At 36.2% G+C, this 24,265-nt stretch overlaps 1 protein-coding gene across 1 annotated transcript in view; it reads right to left on the bottom strand.

Moving 5' to 3' along the window:
• Positions 1 to 23,255, bottom strand: part of fgf11a (fibroblast growth factor 11a) — a 152,604-nt gene extending 129,349 nt beyond the window's left edge. Inside the window, exons 1-2 of the mRNA XM_056461242.1 lie at positions 22,056 to 23,255; positions 21,599 to 21,947 (exon numbers count right to left, since the gene is read on the bottom strand). Coding sequence (XP_056317217.1) covers positions 21,599 to 21,791 — 193 coding nt within the window. The 5' untranslated portion in view covers positions 21,792 to 21,947; positions 22,056 to 23,255. The remainder of the gene's footprint in view (positions 1 to 21,598; positions 21,948 to 22,055) is intronic.
• Between the last annotated feature and the right edge of the window lie 1,010 nt (positions 23,256 to 24,265).

Raw genomic sequence — 24,265 nt, 5'->3', positions numbered from 1 at the left:
GTTGGGACTTGTGGAGCTGCATGTCGATGGATTTGCTCTTCAGTGTTTGGACTTTCTGTCGTGAAAATTAAACCACACTGAACTGAACTAAACTGAACTTCAACTCTGAAAACTAGACTGACAGTTTCAATTTACTAGAACTTCTATGTGAAGCTGCTGTGACTTATTCTACATTGTAAAAGCACTATAGAAATAAACATGAATTGAAACATGAGTTATTCTGAAGACTGACTACTAACTACTGTTCTACTATAGTATTGTATAGCTATTTTATAGCTATCAGCAGCCAGTGCTTGCTCACACACATTCTTCAACATTATCTTCTCTTGTGCTCAGCACATAAAAAAGAAATGAACACAGTAACTTTACCCCTGAGTTAATAGTTGATGTGAATGTATGTCGTGTTGTACAATACATTGCGAGGCGCCAGAATTGCATTAGATACAATGAGCACTATAGCACAATCCCATGACAGTAAACAGATCATGGAGACATTTTAATCAAAAATCATCATCTTCAACACCCCTAACCAGAGACTTTGATGAATGTCAAATAATTTACTATGGTCAAACAATTGATGTCAATGTAAAAAAAAAAAGTATTAATGACAACATACAAAAAATAAATAAATAAATAAATAAATCAGAAAAACTCTTCCAAACCTTTCTTCTTGTGTATCTAAAACTGTTATCTAGTCTAGATGCTCTCATTCAATTTGCATAATTGTAGTGCTTTAAATTGTTGATGCCTGTTCTCCTGTTTAAGTTGGTCGTCTTGTGTTGGGTTACACTACCATAAAAAGAAGATGCCCTTACTGTGCGTTTCAGTTGACGTGCGTGACCTCTCCTACAGTCCCCCTGCGAATTTGGCAGGAAAGCGTCGAGGTCACATTAAGAGTAGACGAACCGATCCAAATAAAACACACATACACAACACAGCAGCAGTATTCCACCAGCATGTCTCTGTCCTTACGACAAAGGAAAAAACCTTGTTTACAACCGCATCCGGGCCGCGTACAAAAACCCTTTCAACACTCCCATCTCACCCATAGAGATCACTCCTCTGTGTTGTTAATCTCTGCATATCAATTGCTTTTAAAAGCATGAGAAAGTGCCAATATAATATGGCCAGAGGGGCTGTTTCAGTGTTTAAAGACTGTTTCGATTGTACCCAATGGAATATGTATCAAGCTTCTAGTACATAAGAGGGCATCTCAGAGCTACAGGAAAACACATCTCTCATTGACTGCAGAGATGAAACGGTTATCCAGAACAGAAATGGTGAGAAATCTCAGGGTTTACAGTATATAATACACTCTTCCTAACAACTATAATAGATACTATAATCTGAGCCTTCCAACATGGAAACAAAGGTCTGATTTGCATTAGAGTGTTATTCATATTTTATCTGGCACATTAATATTGTAAGTCGACAGACTCAAAACATCTGTTTTTTCCTTCATTTCTCTCACCTGATGGAGTTTGGGTTTCCTGCTGTTGTTTGCTTTTCTTACCACGTTTTAAGGGGTTTAAAAGTACAATAGGCAAGCAGTATCACCATACAACCATCCAGTAACTTACTGGCAACCGCAATTGCCAGTAAGGTACCGTAAATTCTACAGTAGATTTTTTTACAGTGTGGTTTTCTAGTAAAGGACATTATTTCCCATGATATTTTATTTATTTCAGTAAATTTTCGTATTTCAGTCAAACTTGTTTCTTTAAGTTTGACTGGATTAAAAGTTTTTAAAACAAGTATTAGCCATTTCCCAGCACAAGGTTGTGGCTGGAAGGGCATCCACTACATAAAACATTTGCCGGAATAGTTGGCGGTTTATTTCACTGTGGCGACCCCTGATAAATAAGTGACTGAGCCAAAGGAAATCGAATGAATGAATGAATTATTAGCCCTCCTAAAAAATTTTTTTAGACTAGCTACAGAACAAACCACTGTTATCCAATAACTTGCCTAATTAACCTAACTTGTGTTATCAACCCTCTTTAAAGCCACAGTATAAAACCTAAGATTAGCCTTTAATTTGTACTCTAAGCTGAATAGAATCTTATAAAATATTATTGTCACGTACACCAAGTAGAGTGCTTATTAGACACATTAGAGGGCACTCTACACATAACATCTGCCAGTGAACTGGACTACAAATCCCACCATGCCCTGCAGTCACACACCTGTTTCAGCTCACCTCCTGATTACATACACACAGCTCCAGTTCACCACTAATTAAATGGACCATAGAGACCACACACACATTCATTGCTGAGTCTTGTTACTGTAGTGTGCATTACGTAAGCATACCTTGTATAGTCTAGCCATGTTTTTGACCCTTGTTTGTTTCACAGTTTATGTTTGTTTCGCCACCTGCCTCTACTATTCCCTGTTATATTGACTACTATCTGGATTATGCTACCGTCTATCCCTGTTTGATCTTCTCTGTCTGACAATTCTAATAAAAGCTGTATTTGGATCCGACCCTTGTTGTCATCCTCAGTACAATTATGTGCTGTTATTATTATGGCAAAGACACAAGAAATTAGTGATTATAAGTAAGTTATTAAAAATACTGATCTACTTTAAACAGCATGTGGGAAATATTTTTAATATAAATAAATTTACATAAACAATAATATAAATCAAATATTTTATTCACTTAATATATAAATACAATTACATAGGAAGGCTAATCATTTTAAAGTGTGGTTGGAACTACAGATTTTGTCTTGCAGTTAGAATCAGAGTTTTTACTTGGATGAACAGATCATTCAAATAAGCAAATTAACATGCTAGGATGTTTGTTAAAGAATAAAAGTAGAAAAGGGTCAGAGGAAGTTCACTGAAAAAAGAAGGGTTAAACACTGGTTAATACTGAAAAAAGCTTTCCAGGCCTGGGGAGATGTTTAAAAACAGAAAGGTCTGAAAATATACACAGAGGTTGCATTGATTCTGCTTGACGTGTGAAACACTGGTTATACAGAACCAAGATTGGCTGTTGTTGTAATATTATGGTAAAGTAACTTGCATTAGCTGTTTGATGTGCCAGCTGTAATGCTCAGACTGTCCCAGAAGAAAGATGACCAATGTGATACAATAATGGCTATTTATCTTATTTTTTTGTGGCTTCCAAGTGATGGTCCTTCATCTTGATAGGGTCCAAAGCCAACCAAAGGTGTAAGAAATTTAGAATTACCATAACACAGCGTTTGCTACATCTACTGACAAGCCAATAAAAATGCTAAATTAAATAGCTTATTGATCAATGTGACACGGTGCTAAACCTAAACACCTCAAGCTCCCTTTAGAAACCTGGTATCCTAAAACAGCTTAATTTTGATAGCCATGACCAGGTCCATAGGGAAAGTTCAGATGGAAAACCCTATAAATGCCATCTGAAATTTTCTTCTAAAATGAGCATTTCTCTCAGGCTCTGTGTGTATGTTTTATAATTTCACTTTTATGTCAATGAACAGGTTATTTTCATTGGCTTTAAAGTGTAATAAGTCAGCATAAACATAGGAATCTGGGAAAACCCCTCAACTAATTTTAGAAGGAAATTTCAGATGGCACTTGCATCTGAACTCTTTTTATTCTCCTCCAATACCTCTTTTACTTTTTTCAGTATGTACAGTATACAAATCCACTATTCATGAAGAACTACATATCTTGCTATGTTTACCCCTAATGTATGCAGATGATTTTTAAAATTCTTTTATACTACTTGTGTAACTTACACTCAAATAATATGCAGTCTATATATGTCATATCCAAGTTTATTTATACATTTATTTTCATCAATTAATGATCTTTTGATATGGCTAAACTTGGAATCTGGAAAAATAATAAATAAAATAAAATCAGGGTGAAGCAATGAAGACGGGTTGCATTTGTTTGAATGTCGATTGGAAAAGGTCAACATTGTTTCAAAGGAACTGCTTCCTGCGCCTTTTAAAATACTTAATGTTCTGTAAAGATATTGATTTGACAGCACTGAACCTGTTGAATGGCACTTGAGTTTGTTTTATAATTTATGAATTGAACTAACACTGAACTGAACTGAGCTGAATAATAAGACCTGCTGCAGCTGCTTCATAGCACAATCTAGATTTGCCTTATTTTTTTTTTACCACTGAATCTGTTATTTATATGTATGAAATGTGCTATATAAATAAACCTTAATTTACAAGAAAAGTTATGCTAGCTTGAGGTGATTTTGGACTTTATGCAAATAATAGAAGATGAAAACGCATCTCTGATGTATTGAACATTACACACATGTGACTTGATTATGTTTGCCTTGTTTATTGTTGGTTACCGATATAGTCGGCCACTTTAACAACTTGATGGAAGCACATTTACACATTTGGGATTTTTACATTTTTTTCGAAAATATTTCCTTCATGTTATGATGGAAACAAGTTTGGAATTTCATTTGTAAACTATGCTTTTAAAACCACAACTCACTATTAAGTAAGGGGTATTTTCAACATGGAACGGTACTTTTCCACTGAGAACTTCTCTTGCTTTTTGTAGTACCACTGACCGCTTACCTCCATATGGATGGCTTTTCTGGCGAGATTCATTTGCTAGGTAACTCGCCTTGTATAGTGTTGTATTTGAGATTCGCGGAAAGGACACGCCTCTGGTGGATTCATGAGAAATTACACGTGTGAGAAAATGTGCCCAAGTAACGTAGTTGAGATAGTCAAAAAAATGTTCATGGCGGGCCTCTTGTGGATTTGTGAAAAAAAAAAACTGCAAGCACACTGTTGTGATCGCCAGCAGTGTTTTCTTCGCTGGAAATTACTTCCTGTATTCCAAACAAAGTACAACTTCCAGAACTCCTTTCACCCATCAACCCTTGCAACCGCTGATAATAATCCAAACAGTCAAACACAGACATAGCTGCAGCGCATACTGGACTGATTAGTAGGACTATATATACACCCCACTTTCACATTCACATTGCTGAGTCTTGTTTCTATCACGAACATGTTTTTTTTTTTTGGCGCGTTTTTGATTCTAGTCTTGTTCACTGTTTTAATTCTTTGCCGTCTAGCCTGACCTTTCACTTGCATTGTGACTACATTTATTGGATTACCCTTACGATCCTGTGTTGCTCCTGTTTGTGACCTTTGCATGTATGACCTGTTCTTTAATAAACTGCATGTGGATCCAAAAGTCTGTTCTCAGCATCTGCTTCGTAACACAGACAAAGCCCTGGGAACATATTTTGTGGTTCTCAACAATGTAGCCCTGTGCACATATCTCCAGTGAGTCTGAGTTAGACATGTTATAGTCAGAATCTTATGAATATTATAGATCAACATGAAATTGTTAAAACAGCCGTGCAGCGTTAACTTTTTTAAGTTTCCATTTTAAAGGATCTTTCTTCAGACCTCATTTCCTCTGTATAAAACTAAATTTACTACAACAAATGAGCACAGACCACATTTAAAATAACTACAACACACATTTTTATGAGGAGCTCTCCGATGGGAGGACATCCATACTCTGGTTTCCCCAGTTTAATTTACATGACTGTGATAAAAAACAAAAAACATCTAGCACTCAATCAATATAAAACAATGCACTAGGCAGAGACTTACCACCACCCTGGGATGGAAGAAAATGTGATATAAAGAAATAAAGAGGAGGAGGAAGCACTATCTATCAAACAGCAGAGCCTATGATGGATGCTGTAGAGATTCAGGCAAGCATTAACATTTATACATGCTCCAATAACAGATTTACCAGCACTATTCTATAAAACACCCCTAAATCCCATAAACCTACACTATAGGCTATACATTATGACTTATTAGAGTGCTTTACAAAGAACTGTCATCAACTATTTTTTATCACATCCCTCATGGGAGATTTTAGATTTGTCACTCTATAAATATAAGAGAGTTTGATCTGTGAAGTCACTGGTTTATTCATGTGATAACAAAATAAAAGACAATAACATTTGTTAACCATTTATAATTGTTATTTCTCAATATACTGTATACTATATCACTTATAATAGGGTTGCATTTTAGGAATCCATCAAATAACTGGCATAGCTTTATTCAGAAAGAGCAAATCTTTTCAGAGATACCACAAGGATTTGTTGTGAAATGAATTCTTTTGCAATATGAATTTTTTTTTGCTCAGATTCTCTTTCTCTCTTTTTGTCCTTTGCTATAGATTCATTTTTGGATCTTTTTTTACAGAAGCCCATTCATACCTTAAGAAAGAATCCCTTTTAAAAGTAAGTTTTACAAATTAATAATCTGTTATTTAGAATAATCAATTAATTGACAAGAAGAAACATATTGTAATAGTACTAAACAAAATGTTATATAATACAGCGGGGGTGTATTATTAGACATGTGTTTTTTCCTGCGAATAATATTTCTAAAGGAGCTGTTGACTTGGAATTGAACCAGATTTGCGTAAAAAAACCAAACAGTACAAATAGAAAAGTAACCGGTTGTCTCTGAAAACATTTGAGAGTTTACTTGGCTGTGTCTTGCTGTCTTACTGTCATCCTGATAATGTAGATGTTAGACTGAAGCAGCTAATATTAATTTAAAACGAGGAAGGGCCAGGCCTGGATTAAGAATTCAGAGGCCCCTGGGAACATTGTCTTATTGGGCCCCCTACCCGACCGCACCCCTATAGTTTAATTTAAAAAATATCATATTTTTTAATAAAATGAATCTATAATGTATTGCCCGCTTTTGAAAAATAAATGATATATACTATAGTACATGTATTTATAGTCTTCAAATATTTAACTTATTTTTAAAGCATTTAAAGCACACTTTGATTAAAAATATACTAATAAAATTAGTGAAAATTAATGGTTTGTAGTATACTCTGTATACTAAGTTCACTGAAGCAGTACTATATATATATATATATATATATATATATATATATATATATATATATATATATATATATATATATTAAAGGGTATTCATTGTAAATAAAAATGAGTTATATTAAGATGTCGCTAACATTTAACACCAGGTGGAAAGTAATTGTTTATTGAATATTTAAAATAACTATTTAGATGCTATTTATACACATATGAAATAAGATAAACCTTATAAAATACCCATGAGCCACTTGTGACTTTATATCACATTTTCATTATTTTCATTTTTAAACAAAAATATTTCCTTTCTATTAAAAATAAATGTACTTCCAAATCAAAAGAATGAGTTCATCAGTCGCTGGATTCGAACCAGTTGATGATCAATCACATCAAAACATGTTGCCATTTGATTTACAATCTACGCCCCTTACACTGCTGTCAATTGCGCTCTTGAGTTATGTTGTCTCTGTCAATCAAACAGTGATGGATGGAAATCGCTCAAATAGTTTATTCCAACGAGGTGCTATTTACACTTAGCCTAAATAGACACTCTAAAATCAAAAACACATGAGCCTCTGGCTCTGTGCCTAAAATGCCCAATGGTTAATCCAGCTCTGGGAGGGGCAAAGGGCTGCTGAAGATTTCAGCTGCTGTCTGGGCCTTCACTGCCTTTCTACACCTCCCTTTCTTCATATGTTCAATACTTTTCCCTGCATCATTTCATTTTATTATGCATAACTTTAGTTGTAAACTAATTAGATTTGTTTTTGTGCATATATGGATGTTGCTAACATACAGGGAAAATTTCAAGTCAACAACACCTTTGGAAATATGTTTTCGGAGAAAAAAGGGGAAAGTTTTAATACTTATCTTCCTTGCTATATATAGTGGTCCGCATAAATGAGTACAGCCCATTTTATATCAATATTGTATTTAACGCTGTTTTAGTTTTTTATATGTGCACACAAAAATTGGTAGCTAAATTTTCACTAAGCCTACTATATATATATATATAGCTTTGTTAAATAATGCATGAATAACACAGCACCTTATTGTAATTTGTTACCATTACAAAACACCTCCCAAATTGACTCAGTATACAAAGTTTGATCCAAACAGTTCAACAAAACACTTCATTACAGTAAACCGATAAATCTGTGAGCTCAGAATGGAGTTCAGACAAAAGGTGAATACATCATCTGGGCTACAAACAGCCCAACAGAAAGAATTATACCCACATGCAGTTGCCCCATAACAGCAGCACAATGGCTCAAGCAACTTCCCCATTATACACTCACAATGACTGTGGCACTGTCAGCACGAGACAAACGGTTCTACCCGGTCGACATCATTACAACTTCAGACTTCAAGAAAAGAAAGCGCAGAGAGAAAACACAGGAGAGCATGAACAAGAGGACAGGGCTCGCACAATAAGAAGAGATGCTACACACTAAGATAATGAGACAGAAGCAGAGCGCGACGACAGTCCTGGCTGAGATTAGGAATTGTAATGGAGAGCGTTGGAAAAGAGATGAATGAAAAAGGGAGAGCGGGACAGGAGAGCGTTATTGATGAATCAGAGGGTGTTAATAAGAGGCAGACTGTGCGGACGAATGAATCACCCGGTAACAATGAAGTGCTCCAACGATCTGCAAACACCGCAACGCATACAAATATCCGTTATCAATTGTTAGTCATCCTCTTGTCGCTTAACAAACACACACACACACACACATTGCTGAGCTAAAAGAATAACCTTTGCATAAGCTACATGGTTAGCTTGCTATGTGTACTTGGTATTCCTAACATTGTGGGGATCAAAAAACAGTCAATTTTGACCTTGTGGGGGTATTTTTTTGTCCAAATGAGGCAAAAAGTAACATAGAATGAAGTATTTTGAAACTGTGTTAAAGTTTAGGGTCAGGAAGGAAGTTGGGGGTAGAATATACAGGTTGTATCAGCCTGATCTCACGAGATAAACATAAGTATTTTACGTTTAGTCAGTTTTGTTCAGTCGTATGAAAATGTACAATTTTAAAAAGGAAGCGTGGCACCCAACCCCACCCCTAAACCCAACCATCATTGGGTGATGAGCAAATTGTACTAAATTGTACAAATTAGATCGTTTGAATTTATACGAATCAGCCACTAAATCAAAACGTTATGAATTGCTGTGAGATTGCATTGGATTGTATAGTTTAACAAATCATTTATATCTTTATATACATTTATATATATATGGCAAGTCTCCATAAAGATAGCTGTACAAGTGTGTGTGCATGTGTGTTTGTTCCTGTTCTTGTTTTATATCGAGGTTGTGATTCATAGGGAGATAGATTGTGATTCACCACTGGGAGATAGATTGGAATTTTTATAGGTAAACATACTTATAAACATATAAATAATGTAATGAAATATTTAGCGAATATAAAATGCTGAATGTTTTATCCGTGGGTGGGGTTTAGGAGTAGGGTTGCGGTAAGAAGACTGATAATAGTCTGTACAGAATAAAAATCATTATGTCTATTGGAATTTCCTGTAAGTATAGATAACCAGTGTCTGTGTGTGTAAGAAGAAGTCTCTGATTAAGCAACCCAGGCTCATTCTGAAAATGTACCCCTGTATACATTTCTGGAGAGTGCCAAATACGTCCCAGGAGGTACATTTTTTGCAGTTTTTGTTTTTCGCGAATCCACCAGAGGCCACTGTGTATGTTTTTTGAGACCTCAAATTTTTGTAGTGAGTGCCATTTGTGCCTGCTGTTCTCGCGCAAATCCACGAGAGACTACTGTTTACGCTTTTTGAGATCTCAAATTTATCTTACGAGTGCCATTCATGCCTGATGTTCTCACGTAAAGCCACCAGAGGCGCTGTCGACTGACTGACTGACTGACTGATCGACTGACCCACCCTCCTCCTTACCTAAACCTGACTAATAGTGTTTTCAAAAGCACTGATTTACCCTCCCACCCCCTCGCCTTATTTTCACCATGTTTTCATATTTTACCATATTCTCACCCTGTTATTTACTTGTTAATTTTATTTTCTGGCTTTTGTTTTAGTCTTTTTCTCTTTCTGAAACCGTTTTTCACTGGACTCAAAACCCGTCATCGTGGTCAACCCCTCCTGTCTGCTGACATACATGGCAAGCTACTGGACAAACTAGTAATAGCAGGAAACCGTCCGAACGGAGTTAATCTGTCAGCTGGTAAGCGTGTAAAGGAACGGCGTCATACCGCCACGTAGCGTTCATTTTAAAGATGAAATGCAACCATACGTACTTCTACATACATAATTCGCAATCTCCAGAAATGTATATAGGGCTACGTTTTGGGAATGAGCCTATGTTGTGATTAGGACACTCTGCATCATTACAGTTTCCTAATTAAAATCTCGTTCTGTATCCTGTTAAAAGTGGCAAATGAAGTTCACGTCAAATGAGGCTCTGTGTGTGTTTTGCTGCAGTGTTGGGATAGTAGGTTGTGGATGACCTTGTTAAAAGCTGAGCGGGCATTTGTGATTGGTGATCGGCGGTCATTAACGTCTGCTAATCTCACCTGACATGACACTTCAGACGCAGATTTAATCTGTCAAACACTTGACTTCACACAATGCAGGGAAGGCATGTGACAGATATTTCCTATGGCTTATACCCTGGGCTATAAGGGATCGCCATAGCAGAATTAACCACCATTTTTTTTGTAAACTAGAAAAGTACTGAGGGTTGTACAGAAAGGTTATTCATTAAACCCTCAGTGTTGAGAAACACCCATACACTCTCCCATTCACACTCTACGGCCAAGTTATTATATCCAATTCACCTATAGTGCATGTCTTTGGACAGTTGGGGAAGCCTGAGCACCCGGAGACAAGGGTGTAACTTTGGTTTAATAATCCATTCTGCATAAATTTATTTAATGAAAAATTATTTACATTCCTGGTGCTGATTTTCAGTGCAGTACAAATTCCTATGTTAAACTAACATCAAGCAGGAGTAGCCATATTCTGTCTGACAGAAAATATGTTTTGACCTGAGCTATGATATAAAACAAACTCACATCTTTTTTTTCATCCATGTGGACATTAAAGTCAGTTGTTGTGGGTTGGCTTTTCTTCACTGACATCTCTGACTAAAACAATTGTTTCAATTGAGATACCTGCTCATCAGAACTTCCAGTGAGCTGTTTTAGAGTATGCATGCAAAGATCCTGGATGTGGATCATACCTGTCAACCCTCCCGTTTTTCCCAGGATTCTCCCATATTTTACAGTTCTATTCCACTATCATCCTGTAAAGGCATTTTACCGTATTTCACCCGTATTTTCAATCTCTCTATAAAGGGTGGCAATCAACATCAAAGAGCCAATCTTCCCTATACGCAACCCATACCACCGAAGCACCAGGGGACACCCCTTGCTCTAAAACGTTAGTCTGTTCTGTGCTTTCGTTTCATTTACGTATGAAAACACATTGAAATAAATATAAAAACCCCTCCTATGCAATCCTCAAAACATCATAAAGCGGTGCGTGACTGTCAGCTGACGTGCTCCGTAGTGATAAATAGACGCGGTTTCCCAAACGGATTCTGGAAGCAATTTGAAACGAAGCGAAACTCTGGGTTTTGGGTGCGTGTTAGAACAGACATATACACATAATTAATAATAACAACATCTAAAAGATGTTGATCTTAGTGGGGGTTTTTTTCAAACACAATTAATTTTGTCCTAAATAAGCATAAAATTTTGGAAGGGAGTCGAATGCTTTCATTATAACATTAGATGTGTGCAATTTTTAAAGAGACACCTCGGTTATTTAATGTAATCAAACCAAAAATCTAAACAAATGAGATTCATTTGTTGCTCTTTAATCAGATTGTGTAAGTTATACAGTGAAGAAAAGATTAATGAGATTTGATAACCTGATTCTATTTCTTCATAATAGTTATTCATTTTAATAGACTAAACTGTTTGCTAATTCATTTGCTGGGGGGGGAGGGGGGTGGGGGGGCATATTCCTTATTTTCAAATTCCATTGTTGACAAGTGCCATATTTTAACAATGTATACTGTATTATCACAGTATTTCAATATAAAACAAGAGGTAGTTAGATAAAATTCAGTCTTGTCCACTTAATAACAAGTTGAACCTTTCACATGAATGCACTTTTACACACCCATATACTGTACATATATACTGGAATGTTCATTCATTTATTCATTTTTCTTCGGCTTAGTCTCTGACCCATCAGAGGTCGCCACAGCGGAATGAACCGCCAACTATTCCAGCATATATTTTACACAGTGGATGTCCTTCTAGCTGCAACCCAGTACTGTCATTCACACATAAACAGTCATTCACACACATACACTTTACACCAATTTTGTTTACCCAATTCCCTTATAGCTTATTTGTCTTTGGACTGTGGGGGAAACTGGAGCACAAGGAGGAAACCCACGCCAACGATGAGAACATGCAAACTCGCCAACACCAACTGGCACAGCTAGGACTCGAACCAGTGACCTTTTTACATATACTGCTGCTATGCAAAAAATAGAGAGAAGTTTTTACCTCCCTTATTTCAAATTAACAGCCTTTTTTTGTACAATCCTGCAGTAAACATTGACTGGATCACAAAACAAGGTCAGATTCAAAAGATCAGACAGCAGGTTCGCTACATAATGTTCACTGCTCTCCACCCCTTGCACAAAGGAAATCAGCTGAACTCAAAGTTTATTTCACTTTAAAAAATATTTGCATTGCACTGTTTGCAACATTGTAACACAGAATATATTACAAAAGTGTTAAGGATCATTTAACCACAATCATCTCATATCTATCTATCTATCTATCTATATATCTATCTATCTATCTATCTATCTATCTATCTATCTATCTATCTATCTATCTATCTATCCATCCATCCATCCATCCATCCATCCATCCATCCATCCATCCATCCATCCATCCATCCATCCATCCACCTACCTACCTACCTACCTACCTACCTAAATCAATAACTATCTATCTAAATCTATCTAAATCAATCAATCAATATCTATCCATCCATCCATCCATCCATCCATCCATCTCAACTACTATCTATCCATCCATTCATCCATCCATCCATCCATTTATATCAATCAATAACTCTCTATCTAAATCAATCAATATCTATTTATCCATCCATCCATATCAATTACTATCTATCTATCTATCTATCTATCTATCTATCTATCTATCTATCTATCTATCTATCTATCTATCTATCTATCTATCTATCTATCTATCTATCTATCTATCTATCTATCTATCCATCCATCCATCCATCCATCCATCCATCCATCCATCCATCCATCCATCCACCTACCTACCTACCTACCTACCTACCTACCTAAATCAATAACTATCTATCTAAATCAATCAATCAATCAATCAATATCTATCCATCCATCCATCCATCCATCCATCTCAACTACTATCTATCTATCTATCCATCCATCCATCCATCCATCCATCCATCCATCCATATCAATCATTAACTATCTATCTAAATCAATCAATATCTATTTATCCATCCATCCATATTAATTACTAACTATCTATCTATCTATCTATCTATCTATCTATCTATCTATCTATCTATCTATCTATCTATCTATCTATCTATCTATCTATCTATCTATCTATCTATCTATCTATCTATCTATCTATCTATCTATCTATCTATCTATCTATCTATCCATCTACCTACCTAAATCAATAACTATCTATCTAAATCAATCAATCAATCAATATCTATCCATCTATCCATCCATCTCAACTACTATCTATCCATCCATCCATCCATCCATCCATCTATATCAATCAATAACTATCTATCTAAATCAATCAATATCTATTTATCCATCCATCCATATCAATTACTATCTATCAATTACTATCTATCTATCTATCTATCTATCTATCTATCTATCTATCTATCTATCTATCTATCTATCTATCTATCTATCTATCTATCTATCTATCTATCTATCTATCTATCTATCTATCTATCTATCTATCTATCTCTCAATCAATTACTATCTATCTAAATCAATCAATCAATCAATCAATCAATCTCAATCCATCCATCCATCCATCCATCCATCCATCTCAACTACTATCCATCCATCCATCCATCCATCCATCCATCCATCCATCCATCCATCCATCCATTTATATCAATCAATAACTATCTATCTAAATCAGTCAATATCTATTTATCCATCCATCCATATCAATTACTATCTATCTATCTATCTATCTATCTATCTATCTATCTATCTATCTATCTATCTATCTATCTATCTATCTATCTATCTATCTATCTATCTATCTATCTATCTATCTATCTAATTATCTATCTATCACAATTGTAATAAAAAGAATGCACGGTCAATAAAAGAAAAAAACTATGAATTATGGATGATAGAAAGATTATGTTAAAATGTGTGATCTGTTCTCTTAAGAAATCTTACAATAAAAAGCCACAAGTTCTCTTCAAAGCCAGACAGGAAGAATGTCTAACTGGGAAAACCATGTGGAAGTATCAACCAGTTTGACTCCTTGCACTAAACAAAATGTTGTGCAGCCTACAGTATAAGAATGTATTTTATTTAAATCAAGTGAAAGGTTATACTATGACCAAGGCATGAAAGATGCCAGAGAAACAGACAGCATAAATAAACGTCTGGTTTGAATTGCATAATCTTCTTATTCAGAGGTAAAGTGAACTACAGAAGTAGACAGCCCTCTACGAAGTACGCACTAAGCAGCTCTCTCTCTAGTTTTGTGCTGACAGGCAAAACTGTGCTTTTTGAGGAGGCCACGCTATATAAGTGCTCTCTCTCTGATCCTCTCCATCAAAAAGGAAGGCAAAATCATCCAGCCACCGTTAGAATAACAAAAGCATAGAATGTGAGCTTGACTGCAGCAGCCCAAACTATACGTACACCCCAAACTGGCAGAAAACACTGCGCCAAATACCACCAACCGCCACCATTTTTCATAGGCGTAATTACCATTTGGCGGGAGGCGCTTTGCGGCAGCAGATGCCACGTTACGGGACTATGGTTTCCATTGCGATTACTGTGATTTACTTGGGTTGCCAGTGTCATAAATATCCCACCCTGGTGACACACACACAGCTGGGCCCTAAGAGAAGATGGGACCCTCAGGAGAGTGGATTTGTGAATGACTGAATATACAGTAGATATGGGTCCAGGATGGTGAGAGCGTTCAGTATATCCCGATACAACAAAGTCTTATCAGTAAGACACAACTAACATCCACAGAGAGATTATCACTGATACATACCTGATGTTCAATTATTGCCTGTTTTTTGTCTTTTTGTTTTTCTGTAATGCTGCTTTGACACAATATGCATTGTACACAGTGCTATAGAAAGAAAAATGACTTGACACTTTTAAATAAAAGCAAGCAACACTAAAGGAAAACAGATTATTGTCTGATTTACAGATCATGCAGAATTTTCTCTCAGAATTTGTTATTATATTTATTAATTCATTTTCTTTTCAGCTTAGTCCCTTTATTAATCTGGGGTCGCCACAGAACCACTAACTTTTCCAGCATATGTTCTACACAGCGGATGCCCTTCCAGCTGCAACCCATCACTGGGAAACTTGTTATTATATTACTGTTCTTAATATATATTAGGGGTGTAACGGATCACGGTTGCTCCATGATTCGTACGAATCACAATCACACGTGACCCGTAGATTAATAACTTTTTTGAACTTTTTTTTGTAAGTTAATGCAACATTTATAACAATTGCATCCCGCATCATTCAAATCACATGTATGAAAGCATTTTGGCTTCCCTGTAAAATATAATGACGGAATAATTTGTGGTGGGACCTACCTAAATACTTTATTAGGTTATTAATTAAAGGTGTTTTCTGTCACTGTTTGTTTAGCCTGCATTAATGCATTCAGTGTAAAGTGGCACAATTAAACATTAAAAGTTCATGATCTCAATTCAAACCCGCTCAACATGAATGATAAATGATAATGATTTGCATATGTTTATAAATTAAAGCGCTGCATTCAAATCTGCATTTGATCAAGAGATATTCAGTTTTTACACTTTTTCAGTTTGTTACAAACAATTAAACAACACAGAAGCACTGGGAGAACAGTTTATAGTTCAGATACAAACACTCATGTTTAAAGTAAAGATTAAAATCACAGTTTAATGGAACTTGATGCTGGTGATTGTTGTAGCAAATACACTGTGTAACCAATGGGTGGCGACAAACAACCATCGAAATTATGTCACTGAATAGGTTTTCAAAAATGATCCACCTATGATGAAACCAGGGGCGTCGCTAGACCCAATTCACTGGGGCACGTGCCCCAGTGAAAATCTCCAGTGCCCCAGTAAATGATTTACATCATTTACATCAATTATAAAGATATGATTTACTTCATATGCAATATATTTATTAAGAGTAATTCCGAAATAAAGACGCTATTCTCTATGTGCAACCGAACCAAAGCTGGTGAAAGTAGTGTAATCAAAAAGCAAACTGACGCGTCCCCGCGTGTGCGCAGAGAACACGCGCGCCTCTCGCATGCGCACCTCTTGCATGTGCTGCTCTTCTTCTGCGAGTCCCGGTAGTAAACATGCGCGCCAAAAAAGCAGGCTGCTTGTTACGCGCCGCTCAGGCGTTGTAAAACCAGCGTAACAACAGCCTTTTTTGTTTTGCAAGTGGGCAAAACTAAAGTTTAAACAAAATGATGGTGATCTTACTAAGCATGCCTCCTGATAGATTTATTTTGTATGAAGCAAAAAGGAGGGATGACGAGTCAGGGAGGTAAGACTTAACAAACCTAATTATCTGCCATGTGTCAAGTCTACAACAGATAATCCTATAACACATCTTTTCTTTTGTATTTTATTGAATTGTCTATAGAATTTCATTCAAATGAAATTAATATTTATGCAAAAGTAATTTCTTAAATGATCTTAGCATCACTCCAGTTGTCTTAACATTGTTTTCCAGTTACGTTTAAGATTATTTTGAAGAATAATTATATAATAATAAGAATACTTTTATTTATAATAAATATAATATACATATGTATATTATATTTATTATAAATAAAAGTATTCTTATTATTATATAATTATTCTTCAAAATAATATTGAATAATAATGTATATATATATATAATAATAGTGTGTATATATATATATATATATATATATATATATATATATATATATATATATATATATATATATATATATATATATATATTTTTTTTTTTTTTTTTTTTTTTAATTATTATTATTTATTTATTTATTTTTTTATTTGTTTTTTGAAAGGGGGGGGGGAGGGGGTACGTGCCCCAGTAGAGCTTTATGTCTAGCAACGCCCCTGGATGAAACTAAGTTTTATGTGTGAATTGTTGGATCATTAATTAAAAATAAATTTGATTTGTTGTACAAGATGTTAGATTTCTATATTTAGTATTATCAGCAACAGTAGCAAACATAATTTTCCTTGATTTTTATTTGTAATAAAATGACAGGTTTTAAGTTCTGTTTGTTAAAAGCAATGTTTTTTCCAATAATATTTTTGGATAAATGGAAATCAAATGATATTTGTCTACTCCCTTTTTTGCTGATCCAAAAAATGGTCCGGTCCGTGACTCAAATCTCATAGTTCGAATCACACCATGATTTTTGTGATCCGTTACATCAGGGGTTCCTAAACTTTTCAGCCTGCGACCCCCAAAATAACAATGCCAGTGACACACGACCCCCACATTCCTCGGAGGTGATTACAAACATACAAATGTTTAACACAACAATAGGCCTATATAAATTCTAGCATATTGCCATCACAAAAAGTGCAACAGTCTAACAACCATAGGCTATAATTTATATAGTCATTTATTAATTTATTTAGTTTAATATTAACCCACCTAATGAGACTAGTGGGCACAATGTTTTCAGCACAAAACTATTCTTGGTTTAATTTTGGAGACCGCCACTCAAAGATCATGCTCAATGTTCAGTTGTGGCCTGTATTTATTTTTAATGAATTTGATTGCCATGAGGGTTGCACGGTGGCACAGTGGGTTGCACGTTCGCCTCACAGCAAGAAGGTCGCTGGTTCGAGCCTCCGCTGGGTCAGTTGGTATTTCTGTGTGGAGTTTGCATGTACTGCCCATGTTGGTGTGGATTTTCTCCGGGTGCTCAGGTTTCCCCCACAAGTCCAAAGACATGCACTAAAGGCGAATTGGGTAAGCTAAATTGTCCATAGTGTATGTGTGTGAATGAGTGTGTCTGGGTGTTTTCCAGTGAGTTAGAGCTGGAAGGGTATCCGCTGTGTAAAACATATGCTGGATAAGTTGGTGGTTCATTCGGCTATGGTGACCACAGATTAATAAAGGGACCAAGCCAAAATGAAAATGAAAGAATGAATGCCATAAAGGTGTCAGAAAGTTTAACCTGGTGCTATAAAATCAGTCTGTGTTGTTAATCTAATGTTCAATCTAATCGGATGCACAAAAAAATTAAAGGCTGATGGTTTTTTATTTGCATGTTGTTGGTTTGTCTTTTTAATGTAACTATTAACTATTATTTTTACCTTGTGTGGGTTATGGATGAAATATGGTAATTAATAGTTTAATTAAAGTTATTTGACTTTTGAAAACCAACCAACCCCGTCATTGTCCTGCGACCCCAATTTTGGGAACCACTGCGTTACACCACTTTTGAAATTGAAATTGAAATAAATAAATAATATGTAATAATATTTATAATAATATAATAATATAACATAAATAATATGTATTTATTATACACACATTTATTTATACATTTAGACATATATAAACATGTTTATTTATATAAATGTTATTTAATTAAATTTAATAAACTATTAAAAACACTTAAAACAATTTTTTACATTTTTATTGTCCTAATATTTCTGTTCTTCTTTCTATTTTACTACTATTACTATTATTATTATTATTATTATTATTATTATTATTATTATTATTATTATTTATTCATTTACACTTTTTAAACTGTTTAACAAGAATTTCCGTAAAAAAATAATAAAATATTCCAAAATTACCTTTAGAGAAAATTGGTCTCACCTGTACTTCAGTGTAAGCAATGTAAGCACAAGGGCAAATATTCACAGGCAGTTTTTTAAACCATTACTATCTCTGTTTGAAATGTGCCGTGGGGAGCTCACTGTTCTATTTTCAAATTGCATTTAATGTTCCTCCAGGCCATGTAAAGTACTGTACTTTGGATTAAAAAGTAAAGTTTATTTTTTTAATTACCCATTTAGTGGCTTGAAATCTTTACCAGAAAGCCAGAGTTAGGAATTCACATTAATGCAGATCATATTTAGATAAATATCTATTTTTTACTCTTTTTCTACACCTCATGTCAGCATTCAAAACTATGAAGATTAGTTTTAATAATGTGGTTCTTCAGAAAAAATATTATGATCAAAAATTTGCCAATTGTGATTTTATACCTCACAATAGTTTTTAAATCCAGAAACCCAAAGCTAGACAAGTAGACAGAATGAATAAATACACATGAAATATCTCCCTAATCGGTGTATTTGATGACTGGTCTAGTTTTAGACTTGTATAAGATTTCCACTGACAGCCCAAATTTAGCCTTGTGTTAGCGTTTTACATTTTGATGTATTTTAGACATGTTTTAGACGCAAATTGCTTGGAGGATAGTCAAGAAGAAGAAGGAAAAGAAGAAGGAGAAAAAAAGTCATAATCCCTCCAGAATGATAAACACACACAGTTTGATGCGATTCTGTTCCACATCTGTTCTTCCGTGTTATCTTCTTTCTATCAAGTTCTATGTTACCCGCCTTTTGAGTTGAATGATATATTCACACAGGGTGAATGTCTCACTGGGGTTAATTATGTAAACACATGACCCACACAAAGACATTCACAAACACATGGTTTCTGGTGGATCGGAGGACAGAAGGGAGGGAAAGACTGGAACCGCTCATCGTAAATGAGGCTGTGACATTTTTATGTCCACGTGAAGGATTGCGGCATGTATCAGGTTCGTCGGTGATCGTAAATTAACAGGTGTTGTCAAAAGCAGTACAGAGACATGCAGCAAAATGATCAGAGCGATTACAAAGCGGCGCGCAGTTCTGGGTCCCAGACAACATAAACTCAGTGTATCGACACACATTCGTCAGTATAGGCTAGACCATAATCAACCTTCAAAGTCTCAAGGATCACATTCACTCCATACAACACAGTGGAAATGCTCAGTTTTAAAGAGATGTGATCTTAAAAGTAAAGGTTCTTGCTTGACATCAGGGATTCCTTATAGAATCATTGACATTCAAGGAACCTTTCCATCACTCAAAATGTTATTTTTTAGGAAAAGGGTTTTAGAAACAATTAAAAAGCTTTTCAAACTTTAAAAAAAAGGTCATTTTAGCCCTTTAACTACCCCACCAAGAAAAAAATGTTTGGATTGCATTTCTTAACATCTAATGTTGCTATACGTTTTTTTAACACATCCCATAATTTCTAAAAGATCAGCCTCTACCAAATGGTTAATATGTCAGTTTATGGTAAAAGTACCAAGCTTAATATATATATACACTATGAAAAATCTGAAAATATGAAGTGTGAGACCAATTTATTAAAAAATATATATATATATTCAAATTTTTTTAAAAATTCAATACGTACAGTATGCCAGTATAAGTATAAGTATGCCATTTAAACAGTATGCCATATTATACAGTATAAGTATGCCATAAAATATTTCAGATTTAAAATAATAAAATGTAAAATGTTTACTTGTTGTTGTTTTTTTTTTTTTAACAATCAAACCAAAATCAAGTGTAGTGGTGCAACAGCATTATGTTTGTTTGATTTATTATGCTGTGTGTGAGCCAATGCTTAAAACAGTCATTCTTTAAAACAGTCAAAACATGGTCAATCGTTTGGTAGAGGGGCAGTCAAAGGGTTAAGAAGTGTTCACTAAAAGGTTCTTTGGGGAACCAAAATGGTTCTTTTACTGTATATCATCACTTCGAAAATATATATGTATTTATGAATGTTCCAACCAAAATAAATGAATTACTCCTGTAAATCTATGTGACTTTTTTGAACAATGACTTTTATTTAGTGACTTTTTCAATCTTTTATATAGTGACAATGAACACGATTGATTTTAACAAGGGCACAAATAACAGCTGAGTCAAAATATCTTCTTTTGAGTTCCCCAGAAAAAGAAAGCTATACTGACATGTTGATGACATGATGCTGAATAAATGAATGATTTCATTCCAATATTAAACGTCATGCCAGCTGCAAGGAGAACCTGGATGAGATCAAACCATACTTTCCTAATATTCAACAATGACCCTTAGCTGACTATTTTTACAGAGCACGATTAACAAACGGCCTCATTTCTGAACCATAATCTCAGAGGTCCTTCAAATCCAATCACTTACTCTATCAGTCAACCTGCCATAACTCAAAGAGATTACTTCTTATGGCCATGTCAATCCTATTTACACATGTATTGCAAATTCCACCACCACTGCCATCTCAATAAAAGAGGATATACTTAGAATACAGCTGACCTAAACAAGAGAGATGGTTTAAAGCTTGGTTTACCAGCAACTCACCGGGTCTTTTTTCTAGCTTTCTTCCTCGACTGCCACAAAGCCGGACTTTGGAGATGAGGATGAGGATCTGCTTCTGGCAGAGTGACTTGTTGCTCTTGGGGCAAGGCTTGCGTTTGTTGGAGATCTGCCGGTTGGCCTTGGGGTCCTTGACTTCCCTTCGCTGCCGGATCAGTGAGCTGGCGAGGGCAGCCATTTTGCTGTGCCCAGCTCACCCGTGGGGCGCAGAGGGCGTCAGTGGCCTGCCCACCTGTCCGATCACCCAGGGTCACGGAGGAGAGGAGCCGGAGACGGCAGATGTTTGGACTACAGCGGGATCTCCCACAGTAACCAAGGGAAGAATGCGTCACAACTTGACAGGGAACAAAAATGGGCCTGGTTTAGACGAGTACAGGGGGTGTGGCAAAACACTTGTGAACTTCACAATTAAACTCAAAATAGTTTGCGGAACTCAAATTACCTGGTGGGATGATTCTGATGAACAGCAGTTGTCGTAGTTAGGATTGCTTGTTGTATTTTAGGTCTCGTTGCACAGAATAGAGACTGGAAAAGTGGCAGCAGATGATCCATGGAACTGTACTGGTATTCTGAAATATAAGTAAGCCATCAAAGCACCATCATATTTTTCCTTTTCGGCTCTGTTCCCTGCAGATGTCCCTCACTTTCCTCCCATAGTTTGGGGTCGGTTTTCAGAAAGCTCTCAGGTTGAAAATCGTTTTACATATGATTTGGAAAAAGACATTAAAAAGTCCAATTGTTTTATCCGTACGGTTCCAACGGCTAAAATGAAGAACATCAAGACTAGCATGAAGCAATTATACAGGTCCTACGAAGGAACAATATCCTGAGACGATCTTAGTGAAACTCCATTACCTGATTACGAAGTATCGCATCCATGACACTATGACTGCAAAAAATAAAAAGAGACAGACACATTGACTAAAAGTCAAAAACTGATGTCATTAACCCTGAACCTCATGTCTGTGGATGATCAGATGGATAGGGATGAGAGGAATCGGAAGTTCTTTCCCTTTTCAGCCCTTCAGACATTCCCCTTTGCTCTCTTTCCTCAAGCTCCCGAGAGAGTGTTTGTAAATTCCAGCAGCTTCCGCAGATAGAGGTGACATTCATGAACGAGTGAGAGCGCGAGAGAGCGGAGGGGAGCACCAAGCCTCCCCCAGACTCCCGTAAGGCAACCAGGCGGCGAGCGCTGAGGAACCCGTAGCTCCGTGTCCTTCACACCACTTGAGAGGAGAGGTGGGAGGGAGGCACGGATGGAGAAATGAAACGGAAGAATGTTAAGGATGGATGGTGCACATATCTGTCTGTCCGGCTTTACATGCTGTAAAGGTCCTGTTTGAAGAAGGTCTGCTTTGGGGTCTGTCCCGGTGCTCCAGTCCTCTGTTCTAGCCCAGTTTTCAATGCTGAAAGTATTCTCAACCCTGCAGGCGTGCGTAACAGAGTCTCTTAAGCAAGGCACCTCTGAATCTGCGAGAATGTGAGAGTTTATGTGTGTGTGTGTGAATGAGGGTGATTGAGAGAGTGTGTGAATGTGTGACTCTCTGTCTCTCTTTTTTGCTCTCCCTCCCGTCTCCGCTCACAGTGAGTTACGGAGCCAACACTGGCAACATGCTTTGCTTTACTCCCTCGTTCTCTCTTTCCATCTCTTTGTGAACCCTCCCCTTACCTATTTCTGCCCTCCCTCCCTGTCACTCAGAACCCTCCTTCTTTTCCGATCACTCAAAATCCCTCCTTCTCTTCATGCTCTCACACCCACCCCTCTCATTCCTCTCATCCCTCCCCCTCTCCTCCTCTCTCTCTCTCTATTTTGCTCTCTCTTTCCCGTCGCTGACTGCTGTTGTGGTCTGGAGCGTTAAAAAATTAAACCTGCCTCATGCTTCCTTAAAGCGACAGATGAGACAGACCGAGAGAGAGAGAGAGAGAGAGAGAGAGAGAAAAGAGAGGGAGAGAGTCCTTGATTACACTCAGTTTCCCAAACCCAAATGCCACTTAAAGCACCAGATATCAACACAATGAAACACTAGTTACAGAGTTGTGACCTTACATCAGTGCTACTACAAACCTGAACACATAAACACGATCACAGGTCCAATTAAGGTATTGAAAGCAGAACAAGTCTTTTATTATGCCCGCATCGGGGGTTATGTGCCAGTCAAAACTAAAATGAGAATGCCTTTACAATCCAATTTAATTATTGAATTGCAGAAGTGAACAGTGTGCACAACAACAGTTGACAGAATAGATAGGGCTTTCGCACTGGAGGAACTTTTTTCTGTACCCAGAACTACTGGAGGAACTAACTGCTTTTTGACATGCCGGTTATGCAGGAGCTGGGAACACTTTTAGATATACTGTTGAAACTCCTTTTGGAGGAAGTAAATTAGTTACTACTTTAGGGATATGAACAGTATACTAACTTTAGATATTAACTCAAGAAAAGAACATTTCTGTAAATAATTGAACTATATAGCTTGTATATGTTTAATTTATTAATGTCTGTATGAACCGGAAGTGGCAACAATTTTTTTTGATGATCCATTTGTGTATTAGTAGACTGTCTGCTTAATACCCGTTTATACTGCTCCTTCAACAGACATTTTACTGACTATAAGACACTTTGCAAGTACATGTCAACTTACACTAACCCAA

The sequence above is a fragment of the Danio aesculapii genome, chromosome 7, assembly GCF_903798145.1.
Source record: "Danio aesculapii chromosome 7, fDanAes4.1, whole genome shotgun sequence".
Taxonomy (NCBI): domain Eukaryota; kingdom Metazoa; phylum Chordata; class Actinopteri; order Cypriniformes; family Danionidae; genus Danio; species Danio aesculapii.
This window is presented reverse-complemented; position numbering and strand designations above follow the sequence as displayed.